This window comes from Pseudophryne corroboree, chromosome 6 (genome assembly GCF_028390025.1).
Source record: "Pseudophryne corroboree isolate aPseCor3 chromosome 6, aPseCor3.hap2, whole genome shotgun sequence".
Taxonomy (NCBI): Eukaryota; Metazoa; Chordata; class Amphibia; order Anura; family Myobatrachidae; genus Pseudophryne; species Pseudophryne corroboree.
In genome coordinates this window covers 457,531,127-457,550,928 of record NC_086449.1, presented here as the reverse complement: position 1 = coordinate 457,550,928, position 19,802 = coordinate 457,531,127, and the positions used below count along the sequence as shown (strand labels likewise).

The following is a 19,802-nucleotide window of genomic DNA, read 5'->3' as shown; positions in this document are numbered from 1 at the left end:
TCTGCACATCCTTTGTTCCTCCCACGGCACCTTGGGATCTCAATGTGGTGCTGCAGTTCCTCCAGTCGGACTGGGTTGAACTGTTACAGGAGGTTGACATAAAGTACCTTACGTGGAAGACCGTCACACTGTTGGCCTTGGCCTCAGCAAGACGTGTGTCGGAGCTAGGGGCGTTGTCTCACAAAAGTCCCTATTTAATTTTCCATGAGGACAGAGCTGAACTCAAAACTCGTCAGCAATTTCTTCCTAAGCTGGTGTCCGCTTTTCACATCAACCAACCTATTGTGGTTCCAGCTGTGACGGACACCTCTGCTACTTCAAAGTCTTTGGATGTTGTGAGGGCTTTGAAGATGTATGTAAAGAGAACAGCTCGTCACAGAAAATCCGACTCGCTGTTCATTCTCTATGATCCCAATAAAATTGGGTTTCTTGCTTCTAAGCAGTCTCTCGCTCGCTGGATCAGGCCCACTATCCATTAGGCTTATTCCACGGCAGGATTGCCGGTTCCAAATTCTGTAAAAGCCCACTCTACTAGGTCGGTGGGTTCTTCTTGGGCGGCTGCCCGGGGTGTCTCGGCCTTGCAGCTCTGCCGAGTAGCTACTTGGTCAGGTTCGAACACATTTGCAAGGTTTTAAAAGTTTGATACTTTGGCCTCTGAGGACCATCAATTTGGTTATTCAGTTCTGCAGAAACCTCAGCACTTTCCCACCCGGTTTGGGAGCTTTGATACTTCCCCATGGTACTAAATGGATTCCCAGTATCCTCTAGGATGTAAGAGAAAATAGGATTTTAATTACCTACCGGTAAATCCTTTTCTCGTAGTCCGTAGAGGATACTTGGCGCCTGGCCAGTGCTTCGTTTCTTCCTCCACTGTTATTTGGTTAAGTGATGTTATTGGTTCAGCTGTTGCTGTGCATGTTTCAGGTTTGGTTAGCATGGCTTACCTCTTGTTCTGTGTGCTGGTTCGTAATCTCACCTTTTTTCCTTATCTATCCTTCTCTAAAGTATGTCCGTCTCCTCGGGCACAGTTGCCTAGATTGAGTCTGGTAGGAGGGGCATAGAGGGAGGAGCCAGCGCACACAACCAAATTTTTAAAGTGCCCAAGGCTCCTAGTGGACCCGTCTATACCCCATGGTACTAAATGGATTCCCAGTATCCTCTGCGGACTACGAGAAAATAATTTACCGGTAGGTAATTAAAACCTATTAGTACTGCATTGTTGAACACCGACATTAGCCAGTGCAAGAGAATTCTGCAGACTTCAACATTACCCTGGGTAGATTATCATTGGTTCTGAATTTTCAGTTGTACACAAACTGCCTGACGGTGCATTAGTGAAGGCTAAAGTTGTTAGAAATAAATAGCATTGATAACACTTTTATTGAGGCATTGCATGTGTCCACAAACCTGTGTGGGGAAGACCAGACTTCCGTAGTGAAGACTCGAGTTTGTTTTCCAAACTCACACCTGGTTGTCCTCACACTGTTTGACTGTCTTGAGTCTGAAGGGGGGTACGCACTAGGCGATTTCTGGCTACAAAATAAACGATAACATTTATGTCCTTGTCATTTATTTTTAGCCTGAAATCGTGCAGTGTGTATGGGGGTGATATTGGTGAATCATGCGTGCTCCCGCATATCGTTCAGCGTACACCAATATTGAGTTGACATGCAGCTCAACCTGTCAGTGTCGGGCTGAGGTGCATGTCCGGGAATGCCGGCGGTTACGTCACTGAACATTATCATTGAACGATAACGTTCGGTGTGTACACACTATATCGTTTAACGGTATATCGTTCAACGATAGAGTTGTTCACCGCCAGTATTTAAACATCAGTAGTGTGTACCCGCCTTTAAGCTGGCTACACATCTAAAGATCATCATACCAACCAACCAACCAACCAGTTAGCTGGTTGGAACGAAAATTTGGCAAAGTATAGTTGCAAACAATTGGAAACAACAATTTTCTTTAAATAAGCAACTTATATGCTTATGTGTATAGAGACAAAACCTCATATTATGATTCTCTCATACCAAGGCACACCTAATAAGATCCATATATCACTTCTTTTTACAATTGATATAAAATGTTTTATTCTAAAACACACTTAGAAATGTATGTTACATTGCACATGCATCGTGACTGTTGTAAGGCAGATGTTGTTTAAACTTGCTGTCACCCTTAGCTCTCTAACAGCTTGTTCAGCCCACTTCTGTGCTCTACTTTTGAACTAAGCATTCTTACAACACACAGGAAAATAATGAATTTTTTTCAAAAAGCTGTGTGACGGTACACTATCTGTGCGAAATGGATGAAACTACTTGAATTGGATTTTAAACAAATGTGTTTCATTCATTTTGTCTGCTTCAACTAGTAATTCTTGTCTAGAATAAATGTATATATCTTTTTGAGAAATTTTGAATATTATCATATGTTCCTTTACACCTGACACCAGTTGTCACTTATGCCCATATTCTCTCTTTCTATGTTAAATTTGCAGCAGCTTACCACTGCTGATTAATTTAAGGGCCTGCTGACACCCTTTGTACCAAGGGAGTGTCATTTTTTTATACAGTTTAGTTATATTTTCTAAGTGAGTATATCACAAGTGGCGCTGGTTTTTCACTTTATTCATATAAATATATGTGTATATAGCCTTTGCTGCCGGGAGCTCTTGGTTGCAAGGGCTGCTGGGAGGTGTAGTTTATGTAGAGTTTCTTGTTTGTAGTACGGTGCAGTGCCGCACCCCGGCGCCTGCTGCTGCATGCTGTGTTCATTGCTGGCCCTTAGAGCAGGTGAGGAATTACCCGACATGGGGGAGGGGAAGGAGGAATGGATTCAGCTACTACCTACTGGCCATGGGAGGCACCGCTGGGCGGCGCCCCTCCTCTGCTGGCGCCCCTGGCGAGTTCCATCCTGTCCAATAGGTAGATACGCCCCGGCTGCTGGGCTCTGTCTCCTCTGTAAAGCCGCCTGCCTCATCAGCGCTGTGCATTTACAGGACACTTAAGTATTCTACATGTCGTTTAGACATTGTTAGTTATGAACAAGTGCATTACTACAGGGATATATTTAGTACAAGTATCCTGTGATATACATCCAGTCTTTACTGTGCATTGTTATATCTGTATACATACATAGCTTTACTTAGTATTGCTAGTCCAGTGCAGTTTTATTGTTCTGTGTAATAATTTCTGCATTGTACATATGACTGTGTGTGCCAATAGCTGCTGTGTGATTCCTATCCCGTGTATCTCACACATATTGCTATCCCTATATTCTGTACCCCGACGAGGGCTAAGTGCATCAGGGTCCTATATATATATATATATATATATATATATATATATAGTGTTTCACAGGATATACTGTTTGGTATTTTTCTCTGTGTATTTCAGTCACCTTATACCACTTAAATCCTCTGTTTGTGATCTGCATTTGCAATCACACTCCACAGGATTTTTTTGTCAGGTACTGTGTCTGGCTATATTGTACTGTTACGCCCTAGAGCTACATTCTCCAATAATGTCTGCGTCACAGGGAGGGAGATCTGTGGCTGATCCTGCGTCATGCAGTGCTGACGCCACGGATTTATCTGAGAAAAATATTCCAGCTGAGGGTCCAGGTATTGGGGATTCTGTACCCCTTGGTCAGTCTGTACACCGGTGGCACACCAAGACCCACCTTGGGCTCCTTTTTCTAATTTACTGACTACGCTAGTAACGAGACTTACGCCCCCTGTGGGACCTCCTGTGCCTGTAAAATCACATATTGTCCCTGTTGTAAATCCACCATGGGTGGATTCTCTGTTGACGAAGTTACAGCAGTTAAATCAGTCCTTGGTGAAACAAAAGCCTGACCCTCGCCCCCCTAGGACCAAAGGGTCATCTATGCGGGCCATTTCTTCCTCACAAGCCACGCATGTTTCGGATACTTCATCTGATGAAGATAGCGTATATACTGACCCATCAGAGACTGATGCAGATGCTTCTGATGGGGAATCTACAACACAGGTGGATGTTCCTGACCTCTTGGAGGCTATAAAACTAATTCTTCAGATCGATGATGAAACTGAACCAGATACGTCTAAGAAACCTGATAAGTTCAAACGTCAGAAGGTTGCTAAATTAGTTTTGCCACATTCTGACCATTTAGTTGACATACGTCAGGAATCCTGGAAGTCTCCAGGAAGGAAATTCTCCCTGTCTAAAAGGATGCTAGCTTGTTATCCCCTCGCTGCAGATTTAAGAAAAAATTGGGAAACACCACCTCCGGTGGACTCACATGTTGCACGTTTGGTGGTGTCTTCTACTCTGCCTGTCACTACCGTCACCTCTCTGAAGGAACCAACGGATAAGCCTATTTACAGTCTTGCAGGTGCTGTGCATAGACCTACTATAGCAGCTTCTTGGGCTGCAAAAGCTATTGAAGCCTGGGTTCAAGAAGTTGAAGCGGAGCTACCTTCTAATTTTTCTGATAATGCCAGACAGTGTCTTTCATATATTACCACAGCCTCTCATTACTACAGGAGGCGGCCTCTGGTGCCAGTGTGCTGGCAGCCAAAGCGTCTACTACGTCCATTTTGGCTCGTCGGATTCTGTGGTTGCGGTCCTGGTCTGTGGATCTGGACTCTAAAAAGACCTTGGAGGTGATCCCTTTTAAGGGAAACCATCCTTTTTGGGAAAAATCTGAACAAGATTGTTGCTGACTTAGCGTCTGCTAAAACTGCATGTCTGCCGAGTACTAATCCTTCGTCTCAGAAGGCTAAAAGTACCACCTTTCGTTCCTTTCGACCTCCAACAGGCTTGCACTTCCAAAACCGCTAAGCCCAAACCTAAAAGTGCCTGGGCTGCCCGTCAGCCTGCTTCCAAACCAGACAAGCCTGCTGCATGACGGGGGCGGGCCTCCCCCTGGGGAATACCAGGGTGGGGGGCCCGACTTCTGCGGTTCGCCCCGGTATGGTTACAGACCACTTCAAATGCCTGGGTGAGGGAAGTCGTCACTCAAGGATATGCCATCTCTTTCAAGAAACGTCCCCCTCGCCAGTTTTGCTCAACAAATATCCCTTTGGATCAGTTAAAAGCAAAAACTCTACATTTGGTGGTACAATACCTCATGGAAACAGGAGTGGCAGTGCCGTTGCCTCTGGCTCAGAGAGGCAGGGGGTACTATTCAACGCTGTTCCTAGTTCCGAAACTGAATGGAACCTCACGGCCCATTCTCAACCTCAGGTCTTTGAACAAATTTGTGAAGGTTTCAAAATTCCGTATGGAAACTCTTCGCTCTATTGTTCTGGCCTTGGAGCCCAAGGACTATATGGTATCCCTGGACATTCAGGATGCTTACCTACATATACCTATTGCCATGTCGCATCAGCAATATCTGCAGTTTGCTATTATCAATTCGAGGCCTAGCCTTTTGGACTGACCACGGCTCCGCGAATCTTCACCAAGTTCATGACGGCCATTCTACGCCATCAGTGTATCAGGTTCCTGCCGTATCTGGACGACTTGTTGAACCTGGCGAACTCCCCAGTTGTTCTCCTCCATCATCTGGAGCTGGCGGTCAAATTCCTGCAAGCCCACGGGTGGCTCATCAACTGGAAGAAATCCTTGCTGGTTCCTGCTCAGAGCATGGTACACCTGGGGGCGTTACTGGACACAACCAACGGTTGTTCTGGTCTCCGGAGAAGGTCCCGAAACTTCAGGACAGGGTACGATGCTTCCTCTCTCACCCTCATGTATCGATACACTCTGCGATGCAAGTACTAGTCCTCATGGTGTCAGCTTTCGACATGGTAGAGTATGCTCAATTTTATTTTCGCCCTCTGCAGAGGTTAAACCTTTACAAGTGGGACGACTTGCCTCACCGAATCAGGTCTCACATGATTTTCCTTGACTCCGGATGTTGGTCTGTCTCAGAGCTGTTGGCTCCAGGACCAACGATTGAGCAGGGGTCATCCCTACTGGATCTCCAACTGGGTCCTCCTAACAACGGATGCCAGTCTGCGGGGGTTGGGGAGCGGTGTTGGAGGAACACTCTCTTCAGGGTCGGTGGACCAGGGAGGAATCTCTCCTTCCGATAAACATTTTGAAGTTGCGGGCAGTGTTCAGTGCTCTGAAACTGGCCCTGCCTCTGGTACAGAACAGGCCTGTTCAAAGTACAATCGGATAACGCAACCACGGTGGCGTACATAAATCATCAAGGCAGCACTCGAAACCGCATGTCAATGAAGGAAGTGTACACACCGGAGAGTGGAGCCTTCATACGGAAGTCTTTCAACTCCTAGCGGACAAGTGTGGCCTACCAGATGTAGACCTGATGGCGTCTCAACACAATCACAAGGTTCCGGTCTTTGGAGCAAGGACAAGGGATCCTCAAGCAGCGTTCGTGGATGCACTGGCAAGTCCATGCAACTTTCGGCTGCAATACGTGTTCCCTCTCATGTCACTACTGCCCAGAGTAATAAGGACGTTCAAGCAAGAAGGAGGATTACTACTTCTAATCGCAGCGTGGCCCAGACGGCATTGGTTCTCAGACCTTCAGGGTCTGTCTATAGAGCGTCCTCTTCTACTTCCGCAACGCCCAGACCTCCTCGTTCAGGGCCCTTGTGTCTACCAGGATCTGGGGGTGGGGGCCCCAACCTCCCTAGGGTTAATGGTCCCATTCCCCGCTGACAGGACACTGAGTTCCTGAGGGTCCTATTCGCAAGCCCCACCACGGCGAGCATACAGACCCGCAGCACGCTGCTTCCCCTAACAGAGTCAGAAGAGTGGTGAGTAGGTGGCCGGCGTCCCGGTTAGCAGGTTGCTGGTTGTAATGGCGACACACGGGTAGGAGCGCAGCATTGACAATACAGGCTGCGCTCCAGGCTTCAGAAACACTGTGTGACCGCTGTGAGAAGGCGAGCTGAAGCCACTAATGATACCCACACTGGCAGTACACTACATGGGTTTTAGCCCACTGTAGAACAGAATATTTACCTCAGCCAGTATAAAAAACCCAGGAAGACCGCGCTCCATTAAGGGGGTGGGGCTTCACTATGAGCAGATCCAGCAGCTCACCAGCGCCATTTTCCCTCTGCAGCTATACACAGGCAGATTGGCAGGGAAGCGCAGCTCCTCCAACAGGACTCCAGAACACCTCATCGGTACCAGGGGGTCAGAGCAGGGTGTTGGGGAGCAATATTTGGGGTACTAAGCCCTATTAAGGATACTTTGCGACCCAGCTAAACTTGTTCTTTAGCTACAGGGGCGCTGTGTAGCTGGCTCCATTATACTCTGTGTCTCCCTGGAAGGGCTCTATGTGGGTTAACTGTGCTTTTAACCTATATTCCTGTGTGTGTTTGTGTGTTCTTTCACATTTACTATGTCAAATGAGTGTGTATCATGCACAGCAGAGTGTTTTTCTCAATCTGACGGATCACTGCAGTGTACTCAGGATAGTACACATTCTCAGGCTAGTGGATCTGAACCAGTATGGTTAGTCACTAAATGGGATGATTACAAATATTTCAAATAAATGATCCCAAAATGAGATGCAATACTCAAGGCAGTGGTTTCCAAACTTTTTTGAATCACTGCACCCTAGAATATCAGAATTTTTTTCACGGCACCCCTAGGCCAAAAATTTCTTATTGAGAAATTTAGAAAGAAATATGACATTAAGTAGATCGTGTTTATATGTCATCCTTAGGGTCAGTTGTGTGGTGAGGAACAAGATTTGCTTCTGTTTGGCCACATATTTTATGACTGGCAGCCACCAGCACTGGTTTTGCCTATTATATTGACCATGAATAATTTGAATTGGTCCTGGACCACCAACCCAGGGCACCCCTTCAAGTGTACCGAGGCACCCCAGGGAGCCACAGCACAGTTTGGGAACCTCTGACTTAAGGCAATTTTTTGATGACCTGATGAATAGAGATTCAGTAGTCAATCCAGCATCTCAGACCCCTGCCAGGCTTATTTAAGGTTTGAGAAAAACATTTTGCAGTGTAAGGCCACATGATAATGGCTCCTACAGCATCTGAGAGCCAGCTTACCTGGAGACACCCCTAACTTCTCCAATGGCACTCTGTTGTCAGCAATCCCTCCTAATGCTAACCCATCCATGCCTCTCTGAAATACAATGTACATTTATTGGTGAGCTGCTCAATCAGATTGTGATGTCACCCAGGTGCTAAAAGGGAGGGGTAATTCTGGGTAAGAGAAAAACATTTTGCTATCCCTATTGCACAGAGAGAGAAATAACACTACATAATAATCAGATAATACAGGGATCTTAGTTGCGTATATATGCAGATATAGGGTTAAGCCCCCAGGCTATCTAAGGTTTACCTTACGGGACTGTCACTACCAGTTCCAGGCCCTGCCATTTGGCCTCTCTACGGCACCGAGGGCGTTCACCAAGGTAATGGCAGAGATGATGTTTCTCCTCCACAAACAGGGAGTGAACATAATTCCGTACCTGGACGATCTGCTGATAAAAGCACCATCCAGGGAGAGGTTGTTAGACAACCCGACTACTCCAGGATCATGGGTGGATTCTGAACCTACCAAAATCTCATCTGGAACCAACAGGGAGGCTTCCGTTTCTGGGGATGATACGGAGGCACAGAAGGTATTCCTTCCGTTGGAAAAGGCATTGGTGATCCAGTCGATGGTGCGGGATGTTCTGAAACCAACCCGGATATCGGTGCATCTATGCATTCGCCTTCTGGGGAAGATGGTAGCCGCCTTCGAGGCGCTACAATACGGAAGGTTCCATGCAAGGCCCTTCCAACTGGATCTGTTGAACAATTGGTCCAGATCGCATCTACACATGCACCAGATGGTCCGTCTGTCCCCAAAATCTGGGACTTTTTTCTTCTGTGCTGGCTTCACACTTCTCACCTGACCGAGTGCCAAAGGTTCGGAATTCAAAATTGGATTCTGCTAACCACAGACGCAAGCCTCAGAGGTTGGAGGAGCAGTCACCCAAGGAAAATGGTCAAGTCAGGAAGCCATTCTTCCAATCAACATTCTGGAACTAAGGGCCAAATAAAACGCCCTTCTACAGGCATCGCAAGCCATTCAAGTTCAGTCGGACAATGTGACGGCAATAACGTACATAAACCGACAAGGCGGAACGAAGAGCAGAGCAGCAATTTTAGAGGTAACAAGTATTCTCCTCTGGGCAGAAAGACACGCTGTTGCGTTGTCCGCAATCTTCATTCCGGGAGTAGACAACTGGGAAGCAGACTTCCTCAGCAGACATGATCTCCACCCAGGAGATGTTCGGGTGCGTGACACGTCGGTGGGGAATTCCACGAATCGACATGATGGCCTCTCGCCTCAACAAGAAGCTCAAGCGGTATTGTTCCAGGTCGAGGGACCCACAAGCGGTGCCGGTGGACTCTCTGGTGACTCCATGGGTCTACCAGAATGGTGTGAGTATAGGTAACTTCCTGCAGTGGAATTTCAACTTGGACATTTTCTTCTTTTTCTGCAGTCCGATGTGTATGTGGGTCTACGTTTCGGCTCCATAAAAGTCCAGATTTCGGCCTTATCCATTTTCTTCCAGGAACAATTGGCTTCTCTCCCTGAGGCTCAGACATTTTTGAAGGGGGTCCTGCACATCCAACCACCCTTTGTGTCTCCTACGGCACCTTGGGATCTCAACGTGGTGTTGCAGTTAATGCAATCGGAATGGTTTGAACCTATACAGGACGTAGACGTCAAGTTTCTTGCGTGGAAGGCCGTCACACTGTTGGCATTGGCTTCTGTGAGGCGTGTGTCGGAGCTGGGGGCGTTGTCTCACAAGAGCCCCTATTTGATTTTTCATGAAGATAGGGCTGAACTCAGAACTCGTCAGCAATTTCTTCCAAAGGTGGTGTCTGCATTTCATATCAACCAACCTATTGTGGTTCCGGTGGTTACTACTTGGTTCCGGTGGTCTGCTACTTCAAAGTCCTTCGATGTTGTGAGGGCTTTAAAGATCTATGTGAAGCGGACAGCTCATCACAGAAAATCTGACTCGCTGTTTGTTCTCTATGATCCCAATAAAATTGGGTGTCCTGCTTCAAAGCAGACTATTGCACGCTGGATCAGACTTACTATCCAGCATGCTTATTCCACGGCTAATTGTTCCTCCACCATATGCTTGCCATAACATTTCTTGAGTTTCATTTCTGCTTTTTTCCAAGTTTAACATAAAATTCAATCACACATCTCTAACGTAATCTTACAAACACGTCTTCCTCATCTGCCATGACAAAACATACGAAGATCTTCCACTCGATGTGATCAAACAAAGAAGACTACGGCAGTCCAACAGCAGGTTCAGACACATGGATGTATGGGCTTGACAATAACCAGCATAGCGTTGCCATGTCTACCTATGGAACAGAAAAACATAGGCAGTCTCATTACTTTTCAATCAGCCCTTGTGTGTTTTATATATATATAATTATTTTTTTTTTTTTTATTTATTTATTGCTAGATACAGATAGCTATTTATAGATAGGTAGCTATATATAGTTGTGTGTGTATACACTGTATATATGTGTGTGTAAAATATATACACAGATGCATCCTCATATATATATATAGCCTCATTACACCATGCAGCACGAGATGCCTGGTTTAGTGAGCCATCAGGTCCCATGTAAATAGCGTTGGGCATCTTTTTTTGCAGGAAAAAAAACATTTTTGTTGCAATGCGACTGACACATGAGGAAACTCTGCTGATTAATGTAATATACTGTACAACTCTTGTATTGTGTGTGACTGAGTCTGTATACGGAGCAGAACAGAGCTTGTATTGGAAAAAAGCTTCAGCTGCTACATTGTAGCACTTGAACAGATTCAGAGACTCAGTCGCACACATATATATAATTAATCTGCACAGTCTCCTTGTGCATCCTAGTTTCATTGTGTTGCGACATTTTTGGCAAAGAAGACTCCCGACACTAGAAGATTCCTACGTGACCTGGCATGGCAAGAGGGGCTGTTTGATATAACTCCAGCAAAGATGTATGAGGACACATCTAAGTGTGTGTGTGCATGTATGCATATGTGTATATATATAGATATATATATATATAATTCCAAGGGTAAAGCAGGCGGCACTCAGCAGTCTGGATTCCATTAAACTTTTATTGAACAACCGACATGTTTCGGAGCTTCCTCCGTCCTCAGGGCGGAGGAAGCTCCGAAACATGTCGGTTGTTCAATAAAAGTTTAATGGAATCCAGACTGCTGAGTGCCGCCTGCTTTACCCTTGGAATTATACAGTGGGACACCATTCCCTCAAGGAGGGCACCGCAGCACATTACCACTTACTTGCTCTGAGTGCCGGACATCACTACGACATCTATATATATATATATATATATATATATATATATATATATATATATATAGATATATATATATAGATAGATAGATGGAATGTTTGTGTATATTAGATAAAAGAAAGATAGTATCACTCTTTAAATGGTTAGTTTGGATTAAAGTTCTACATATCTAATGTGCATTGCATGGCAAGCCAGTTTAACTGTTACTGCTCTTTGGAATTTGTTCAATAATAATGATGGGAAGGCAGTACGGTAGCAATAATACAGATCAATTGAGAGGTTAGTGCACCTTGATTATTGCTGTCACTAGAAACTGTCTATTGTAAGTTGTTTCTGGAGGGCTTTCAGAGTGGCGGTGTACCATTAGAAGTACACAGCTGGGGACTCGGAATGTGATTGTTAATGGATCTAACTTGCAGTGTGTGTACCTTTAATATGCGGCAAGGAACTTTACTTTGGAAAGATAATTAAAAATCTCTTGCAGCTAAAAATAAATGTACTTTCCCTTTTGCTGCAAGTTCTTCAGCGTCACTTAGGGGAATCAGTGTTCTTGTAAGAGAAACTATAATTAGTATTTACATGTGATGTGCAGTATACTGAAACAACTCCATTTGTTGCCTGTGGTGGGATGTCGAAGTAGACTCATTTAGGGGTAAATTGCCTTAAGCTTTTTAGCTGTACCAGGCTTCAAAATGTTACTTTAAAGAGAACAGTTGTACTACAACCCATGTTTAATAATGAATTTAATATTTACTATTTCTATTAAACAGCACTTATATTAACACTTCATTTTTAAGGTATAAAGTCATTAGCTTACAACACTTAATAGCTGTGTATTAAAACCCATGTTTTGCAGCTATTTTCTTTGACAGTTGTTAGCCACTGTGTTTATGTACTTGACATTCAGGCCTTTAGGAATTTACATTACTGTAACAGTTAAGACAAAGAGACATTTTTGAGAATCGTAAAATAAAATGTTAAGTTTTAAAATCACTTTGTATAACGAGCAAGGTAAGATTGCTTTTACTATGTGGAGAATTTTCAAGGTTCTAATTTGCACATTTTTATTTTGCTCTGTACGAAAGGTTCTTGGCGAATCCTTTTGTGATGTAAAAAGTTTTTTTTTAATTTCAATCATAAATTTATAGATGTGACAATACTTTGAAGCGTTATGATTTTAAACACATGCTTTAGATCTGGATCAGCTTACTGAAATAATGAAAATTACGGGAACACCAACACAAGACTTTGTACAGAAGCTTCAAAGTCCAGACGTAAGTAGATCATTGTAAAACTGTGTATACCTACTATATATACTGTGTATATATATTTATACAGTATCGTTGTGTAAATAAAATGCTGCAAAGTAAGGATGCTTTTAAAAAAAAAAAAATAGAAATGTTAATAGTTTTTTTTTATCAATTCACAAAATGTAAAGTGCATGACAGAACACAGTTTGGTGTGATCACCCTTTGCCTTCAAAACAGCATCAATTCTTCTAGGTACACTTGCACGCAGTTTTTATAGGCACATCCAGACATCTTGGAGAACTAACCACAGATCTTCTGTGGATGTAGGCTTTCTTCATGTAATTCCAGACAGACCCGATGATGCTGAGATCAGGGCTCTGTGGGGGCCATAGCATCACTTCCAGTACTCCTAGTTGTCCTTTATGCTGAAGATAGTTCTTAATGAAATTGGCATTATGTTTGGGGTCCAATTTATTCTGCTGCAGAATAAATTGGAGCCAATCAGACGCATCCCTGATGGTACTCCATGATGTATATGTACCTGCCTGTATTTCTCAGCATTAAAGCACAAAGAAACAGGCAACGTTGAGGACCATAGACGCAGTGGTCGGCCAAGGAAACTTAGTGCATTGGATGAAAGACCCATCATGCTTACTTCCCTCCAAAATAGAAAGATGGCCTGCAGCCATGAGCTCAGAACTGGCAGAAAGCAGTGGGACCCAGGTACACCCATCTGCTGTTCGAGAAGTCTGGCCAATAGTGGACTTCATGGAAGAATTGCAGTCAAAAATCCATACCTTCGACGTGGAAACAAGGCCTAGCAACTTTCTCTGACGTCCTAGTGGATGCTGGGAACTCCGTAAGGACCATGGGGAATAGACGGGCTCCGCAGGAGACTGGGCACTCTAAAAGAAAGATTAGGTACTATCTGGTGTGCACTGGCTCCTCCCTCTATGCCCCTCCTCCAGACCTCAGTTACAATCTGTGCCCGGCCAGAGCTGGGTGCTCCTAGTGGGCTCTCCTGAGCTTGCTAGAAAAAAAGTATTTGTTAGTTTTTTTATTTTCAGTGAGATCTGCTGGCAACAGACTCACTGCTACGTGGGACTCAGGGGAGAGAAGCAAACCTACCTGCGTGCAGCTAGCTTGTACTTCTTAGGCTACTGGACACCATTAGCTCCAGAGGGTTCGAACACAGGGCCTGACCTCGATCGTCCGCTCCCGGAGCCGAGCCGCCGTCCCCCTTGCAGAGCCAGAAGACAGAAGAAGGAGATAAAATCGGCGACAGAAGACTCCGGTCTTCATTAAGGTAGCGTACAGCACTGCAGCTGTGCGCCATTGCTCCCACTGCACACCACACACTCCGGTCACTGTAGGGTGCAGGGCGCTGGGGGGGGGGGGGGCCGACACCGTATTGGATGGATATGTGGAAGGTCTTAACAGACAGTGTCAACTCCTTACATAAAAGGTTCGATGACGCAGCAGCCTTGGGACAGCCGGGATCTCAGCCCGCGCCTGCCCAGGCGTCTCAGAGGCCATCAGGGGCTCAAAAGCGCCCGCTAGCTCAGATGGTAGACACAGATGTCGACACGGAGTCTGACTCCAGTGTAGATGAGGATGAGACAAATGCACAGTCTACAAAAGCCATCAGATGCATGTAGTGCTGCAGCCGCATGGTCTGATACCCTGTCAGACAACATTGATTCCCTCGACAGGGATACTATTTTGCTAACCATAGAACATATAAAAGACATCGTCTTATATATGCGGGATGCACAGAGGGACATTTGCCTGCTGGCATCTAGAATTAATGCAATGTCCATTTCTGCCAGGAGAGTATTATGGACTCGGCAGTGGACAGGTGATGCTGATTCTAAAAGACACATGGAGGTTTTGCCTTATAAGGGTGAGGAATTGTTTGGGGACGGTCTCTCGGACCTCGTATCCACGGCAACAGCCGGGAAGTTAACTTTTTTACCTCAGGTTCCCTCACAGCCTAAGAAAGCACCGTATTATCATGTACAGTCCTCTCGGCCTCAGAAAGGCAAGCGGATCAGAGGCGCATCCTTTCTGCCCAGAGGCAGGGGTAGAGGAAAGAAGCTGCACCAGGCAGCCAGTTCCCAGGAACAAAAATCCTCCCCCGCTTCCTCTAAGTCCACCGCATGACGCTGTGGCTCCACAGGCGGAGCCGGGTGCGGTGGGGGGCGCGTCTCCGGAACTTCAGCAACCAGTGGGTTCGCTCACAAGTGGATCTCTGGGCTGTACAAATTGTTTCTCAGGGATACAAGCTGGAGTTCGTTGCGACTCCCCCTCGCCGTTACCTCAAATCAGCCTTGCCAGCTGCTCCCAGGGAAAGGGAGGCAGTACTGGCGGCAATTCACAAGCTGTACCTCCAGCAGGTGATAATCAAGGTTCCCCTCCTTCAACAGGGACGGGGTTACTAACTATTCCACAATGTTTGTGGTACCGAAACCAGACGGTTCGGTGAGACCCATTCCGAATTTAAAATCCTTGAACACTTATATAAGGAAGTTCAAGTTCAAACTGGAATCGCTCAGGGCGGTTATTGCAAGCCTGGAAGAGGGGGATTTTATGGTGTCACTGGACATCAAGGATGCTTACTTGCATGTCCCAGTTTACCCACCTCACCAGGAGTACCTCAGGTTTGTGGTACAGGATTGTCATTACCAATTCCAGACGTTGCCGTTTGGTCTGTCCACGGCACCGAGAGTATTTACCAAGGTAATGGCCGAAATGATGATACTCCTTCGGAAGAAGGGAGTTATAATTATCCCGTACTTGGACGATCTCCTTATAAAGGCGAGGTCCAGAGAGCAGTTGTTAGTCAGCGTAGCACTCTCTCGGGAAGTGTTGCAACAGCACGGCTGGATTCTGAATATCCCAAAGTCGCAGCTGATTCCGGCGACGCGTCTGCTCTTCCTGGGCATGATTCTGGACACAGAACAGAAGAAGGTGTTTCTCCCGGTGGAGAAGGCCCAGGAATTGTCATCTCTGGTCAGGGACCTCCTGAAACCAAAACAGGTGTCGGTGCATCATTGCACGCAAGTCCTGGGAAAGATGGTGGCTTCTTACGAAGCAATTCCCTTCGGCAGGTTCCATGCAAGGATCTTTCAGTGGGATCTGTTAGACAAATGGTCCGGATCGCATCTTCAGATGCATCGGTTGATCACCCTGTCCCCAAGGGCCAGGGTGTCTCTGCTGTGGTGGCTGCAGAGTGCTCATCTTCTCGAGGGCCGCAGATTCGGCATACAGGACTGGGTCCTGGTGACCACGGATGCAAGCCTCCGAGGATGGGGGGCAGTCACTCAGGGAAGGAACTTTCTCTAACGTCCTAGTGGATGCTGGGAACTCCGTAAGGACCATGGGGGAATAGCGGGCTCCGAAGGAGGCTGGGCACTCTAGAAAGATCTTAGACTACCTGGTGTGCACTGGCTCCTCCCACTATGACCCTCCTCCAAGCCTCAGTTAGATTTCGTGCCCGGCCGAGGTTGGATGAACACTAGGGGCTCTCCTGAGCTCTTAGAAAGTTATAGTCTTAGAAATTTTCAGTGAGACCTGCTGGCAACAGGCTCACTGCAGCGAGGGACTAAGGGGAGAAGAAGCGAACTCGCCTGCTTGCAGCCGGATTGGGCTTCTTAGGCTACTGGACACCATTAGCTCCAGAGGGATCGACCGCAGGCCCAGCCTTGATGTTCGGTCCCGGAGCCGCGCCGCCGTCCCCCTTACAGAGCCAGAAGCAAGAAGATGGTCCGGAAAATCGGCGGCATGAAGACTCTGTCTTCACCAAGGTAGCGCACAGCACTGCAGCTGTGCGCCATTGCTCCTCTCACACACTTCACACTTTCACACTCCGGTCACTGAGGGTGCAGGGCGCTGGGGGGTGGCGCCCTGAGGCAGCAATAAAAACACCTTGGCTGGCTAAAATACCTCAATATATAGCCCCAGGGGCTATATATGAGGTAAATACCCCTGCCAGAATTCCATAAAAAACGGGAGAATAGGCCGCGAAAAAGGGGCGGAGCCTATCTCCTCGGCACACTGGCGCCATTTTTCCCTTACAGCTCGGCTGGAGGGAAGCTCCCTGGCTCTTCCCTGTAATCTACAGTACAGTAAGAGGGAAAAGAGAGGGGGGGCATTAAAATTGGCACTGTATACAGTATATTATATAAAAGCTATTAGGGACATAACTCAGTTAGTCCCTGTATATATATAGCGCTCTGGTGTGTGCTGGCATACTCTTACTCTGTCCCCCCAAAGGGCTTTTGTGGGTCCTGTCCTCGTTTAGAGCATTCCCTGTGTGTCTGCGGTGTGTCGGTACGGCTGTGTCGACATGTTGAATGAGGAGGCTTATATGGTGACAGAACAGAGGCCGATATATGTGATGTCGCCCCCTGTGGGGCCGACACCAGAGTGGATGGATAGGTGAAATGTATTAACCGACAGTGTCAACTCCTTACATAAAAGGGTGGATGACGTAACAGCTGTGGGACAGCCGGCTTCGCAGCCCGCGCCTGCCCAGGCGTCTCAAAGGCCATCAGGGGCTCAAAAACGCCCGCTCTCTCAGATGGCAGACACAGATGTCGACACGGAGTCTGACTCCAGTGTCGACAAGGTGGAGACATATACACAATCCACTAGGAACATCCGTGACGTGATCCCGGCAATAAAAAATGTGTTATACATTTCTGACTTTAACCCAAGCACCTCTAAAAATGGGTTTTAGGTTTGGGGAGAAAAAAACAGGCAGTGTTTTGTTCCCCCATCAGATGAATAAATGAAGTGTGTGAAAGCGTGGGTTCCCCCGTTAAGAAACTGGTAATTTATAAAAAGTTACTGATGGCGTACCCTTTCCCGCCAGGTGGATAAGTTACGCTGGGAGATATCCCCTAGGGTGGATAAGGCGCTCACACGTTTGTCAAAAAAGGTGGCACTGCCGTCTTAGGATACGGCCACTTTAATAGGTACCTGTTGATAAAAAAACAGGAGGCTATCCTGAAGTCTGTATTTACACACTCAGGTACTAGACTGAGACCTGCAGATAGTGCTGCTGCAGCGTGGTCGGTGACCCTGTCAAACAGGGATACTAGTTGGAAAACATAAAAACATATTAAAGACGTCGTCTTATATATGGGGGATGCACAGAGGGATATTTTGCCGGCTGGCATCCAAAATAAATGTAATGTCCATTCTGTCAGGATATTAGAGACCTGTCACTGGACAGGTGATGCTGACTTAAAAAGCGCATAGAGAGCCTTATAAGGGTGAGGAATTATTTGGGGATGGTCTCTGGGACCTCGTATCCACAGCAACTGCTGGGAAGAAATAATTTTACCTCAGGTTTCCTCACAGACAAAGGTACAGTCCTTTCGGCTTCAGAAAAGCAAGCGGGTCAAATGGCGCTTCCTTTCTGTACAGAGACAAGGGTAGAGGGAAAAAAGCTGCACCAGTCAGCCTGTTCCCAGAATCAAGATTCTTCCCCCGCCTCCTGTGAGGCCACACCATGACGCGGGTGCTCCACAGGTGTAGCCAGGTACGGTGGGGGGGCCGTCTCAAAAATTTCAGCAATTAGTGGGCTCGCTCACAGGTGGATCCCTGTTTCTTTCAAGTAGTATTTCAGGGGTACAAGCTGGAATTCGAGATGTCTCCCCCCAGCCGTTTCCTAAAATATGCCTTGCTGACAACTCCCTCTGGCAGGGAGGCTGTGCTAGAGGCAATTAATAAGCGGTATTCCCAGCAGGTAATACTCAAGGTGCCCCTACTTCAACAAGGACGGGGTTACTATTCCACACGGGTTGGGGTACCGAAACCGCATGGTTCGGTGTGACCCATTTTATATTTAAAATCCTTGAACACAAAAATTCAAGTTCAAGATGGAATCGCTCAGGGCGGTTATTCCAAGCCTGGACGAGGGGGATTACATGGTATCCTGGGACATCAAGGATGCTTACCTGCATGTCCCCATTTACCATCCTCGCCAGGAGTACCTCAGATTTGTGGTACAGGATTACCATTACCAAGTCCAGACACTGCCGTTTGGACGGTACATGGCACCGAGGGTGTTTTATCAAGGTAATGGCCGAAATGTTGATACTCCTTCAAAAAAAAGGGAGTTGTAATTATCCCGTACTTGGACAATCTCGTTATAAGGGCCAGGTCCAAGGAGCAGTTGGTAGTCGGGGTAGCACTATTTTGGAAAGTGCTACAACAGCATGGTTGGATTCTAAACAGTCCAAAGTCACAGCTGGTTCCTATGACACGTCTACTGTTCCTGGGGATGGTTCTGGACATAAACCAGAAATAGTGTTTCTCCCGGAGGAGAAAGCCAAGGAGTTGTCATCTCTAGTCAGAGACCTCCTGAAGCCAAAATAGGTAGCGGTGCATCATTGCACGCGAGTCCTGGGAAAAATGGTAGCTTCCTACGAAGCAATCCCATTAGGCAGGTTCCATACAAGAACTTTTCAGAGGGACCTGTTGGACAAGTGGTCCGGATCGCATCTTCCGATGCATAGGCTGATAACCCTGTCTCCAAGGACCAGGGTATCTCTACTGTGGTGGCTGCAGAGTGCCCATCTTCAAGAGGGCCGCAGGTTCGGCATACAGGACTAGGTCCTAGTGACCATGGATTCCAGCCTTTGAGGCTGGGAGGCAATCACACAGGGAAGAAATTTCCAGGGACTTTGGTCAAGTCAGGTTATTTCCCTACACATAAATATTCTGGACCTGAGGGCCATTTACAATGCCCTGAGGCCGGCAAGGCCTCTGCTTCAAAACCAGCCGGTACTGATCCAATCAGACAACATCACGGCAGTCGCCCATGTAAACCAACAGGGCGGCACAAGAAGCAGGATGGCGATGGCAGAAGCCACAAGGATTCTCCGATAGGCGGAAAATCATGTGTTAGCACTGTCAGCAGTGTTCATTCCCGGAGTGGACAACTGGGAAGCAGATCTTCTCAACAGACACGACCTCCACCCGGGAGAATGGGGACTTCCTCCAGAAGTCTTCCAATAGGATTGTACACCATTGGGAAAGGCCACAGGTGGACATGATGGCGTCCCGCCTCAACAAAAAGCTATAAAAGATATTGCACCGGGTCAAGGGACCCTCAGGCGATAGCTATGGACGCTCTGGTAACACCGTGGGTGTACCAGTCGGTTTATGTGTTCTCCCCTCTGCCTCTCATACTAAAGGTACTG

At 46.7% G+C, this 19,802-nt stretch overlaps 1 protein-coding gene across 1 annotated transcript in view; it reads left to right on the top strand.

Moving 5' to 3' along the window:
- Positions 1 to 19,802, top strand: part of MAPK12 (mitogen-activated protein kinase 12) — a 249,362-nt gene that overhangs the window by 207,390 nt on the left and 22,170 nt on the right. Inside the window, exon 9 of the mRNA XM_063927154.1 lies at positions 12,533 to 12,612. Within this exon, the coding sequence (XP_063783224.1) occupies positions 12,533 to 12,612 (80 nt within the window). The remainder of the gene's footprint in view (positions 1 to 12,532; positions 12,613 to 19,802) is intronic.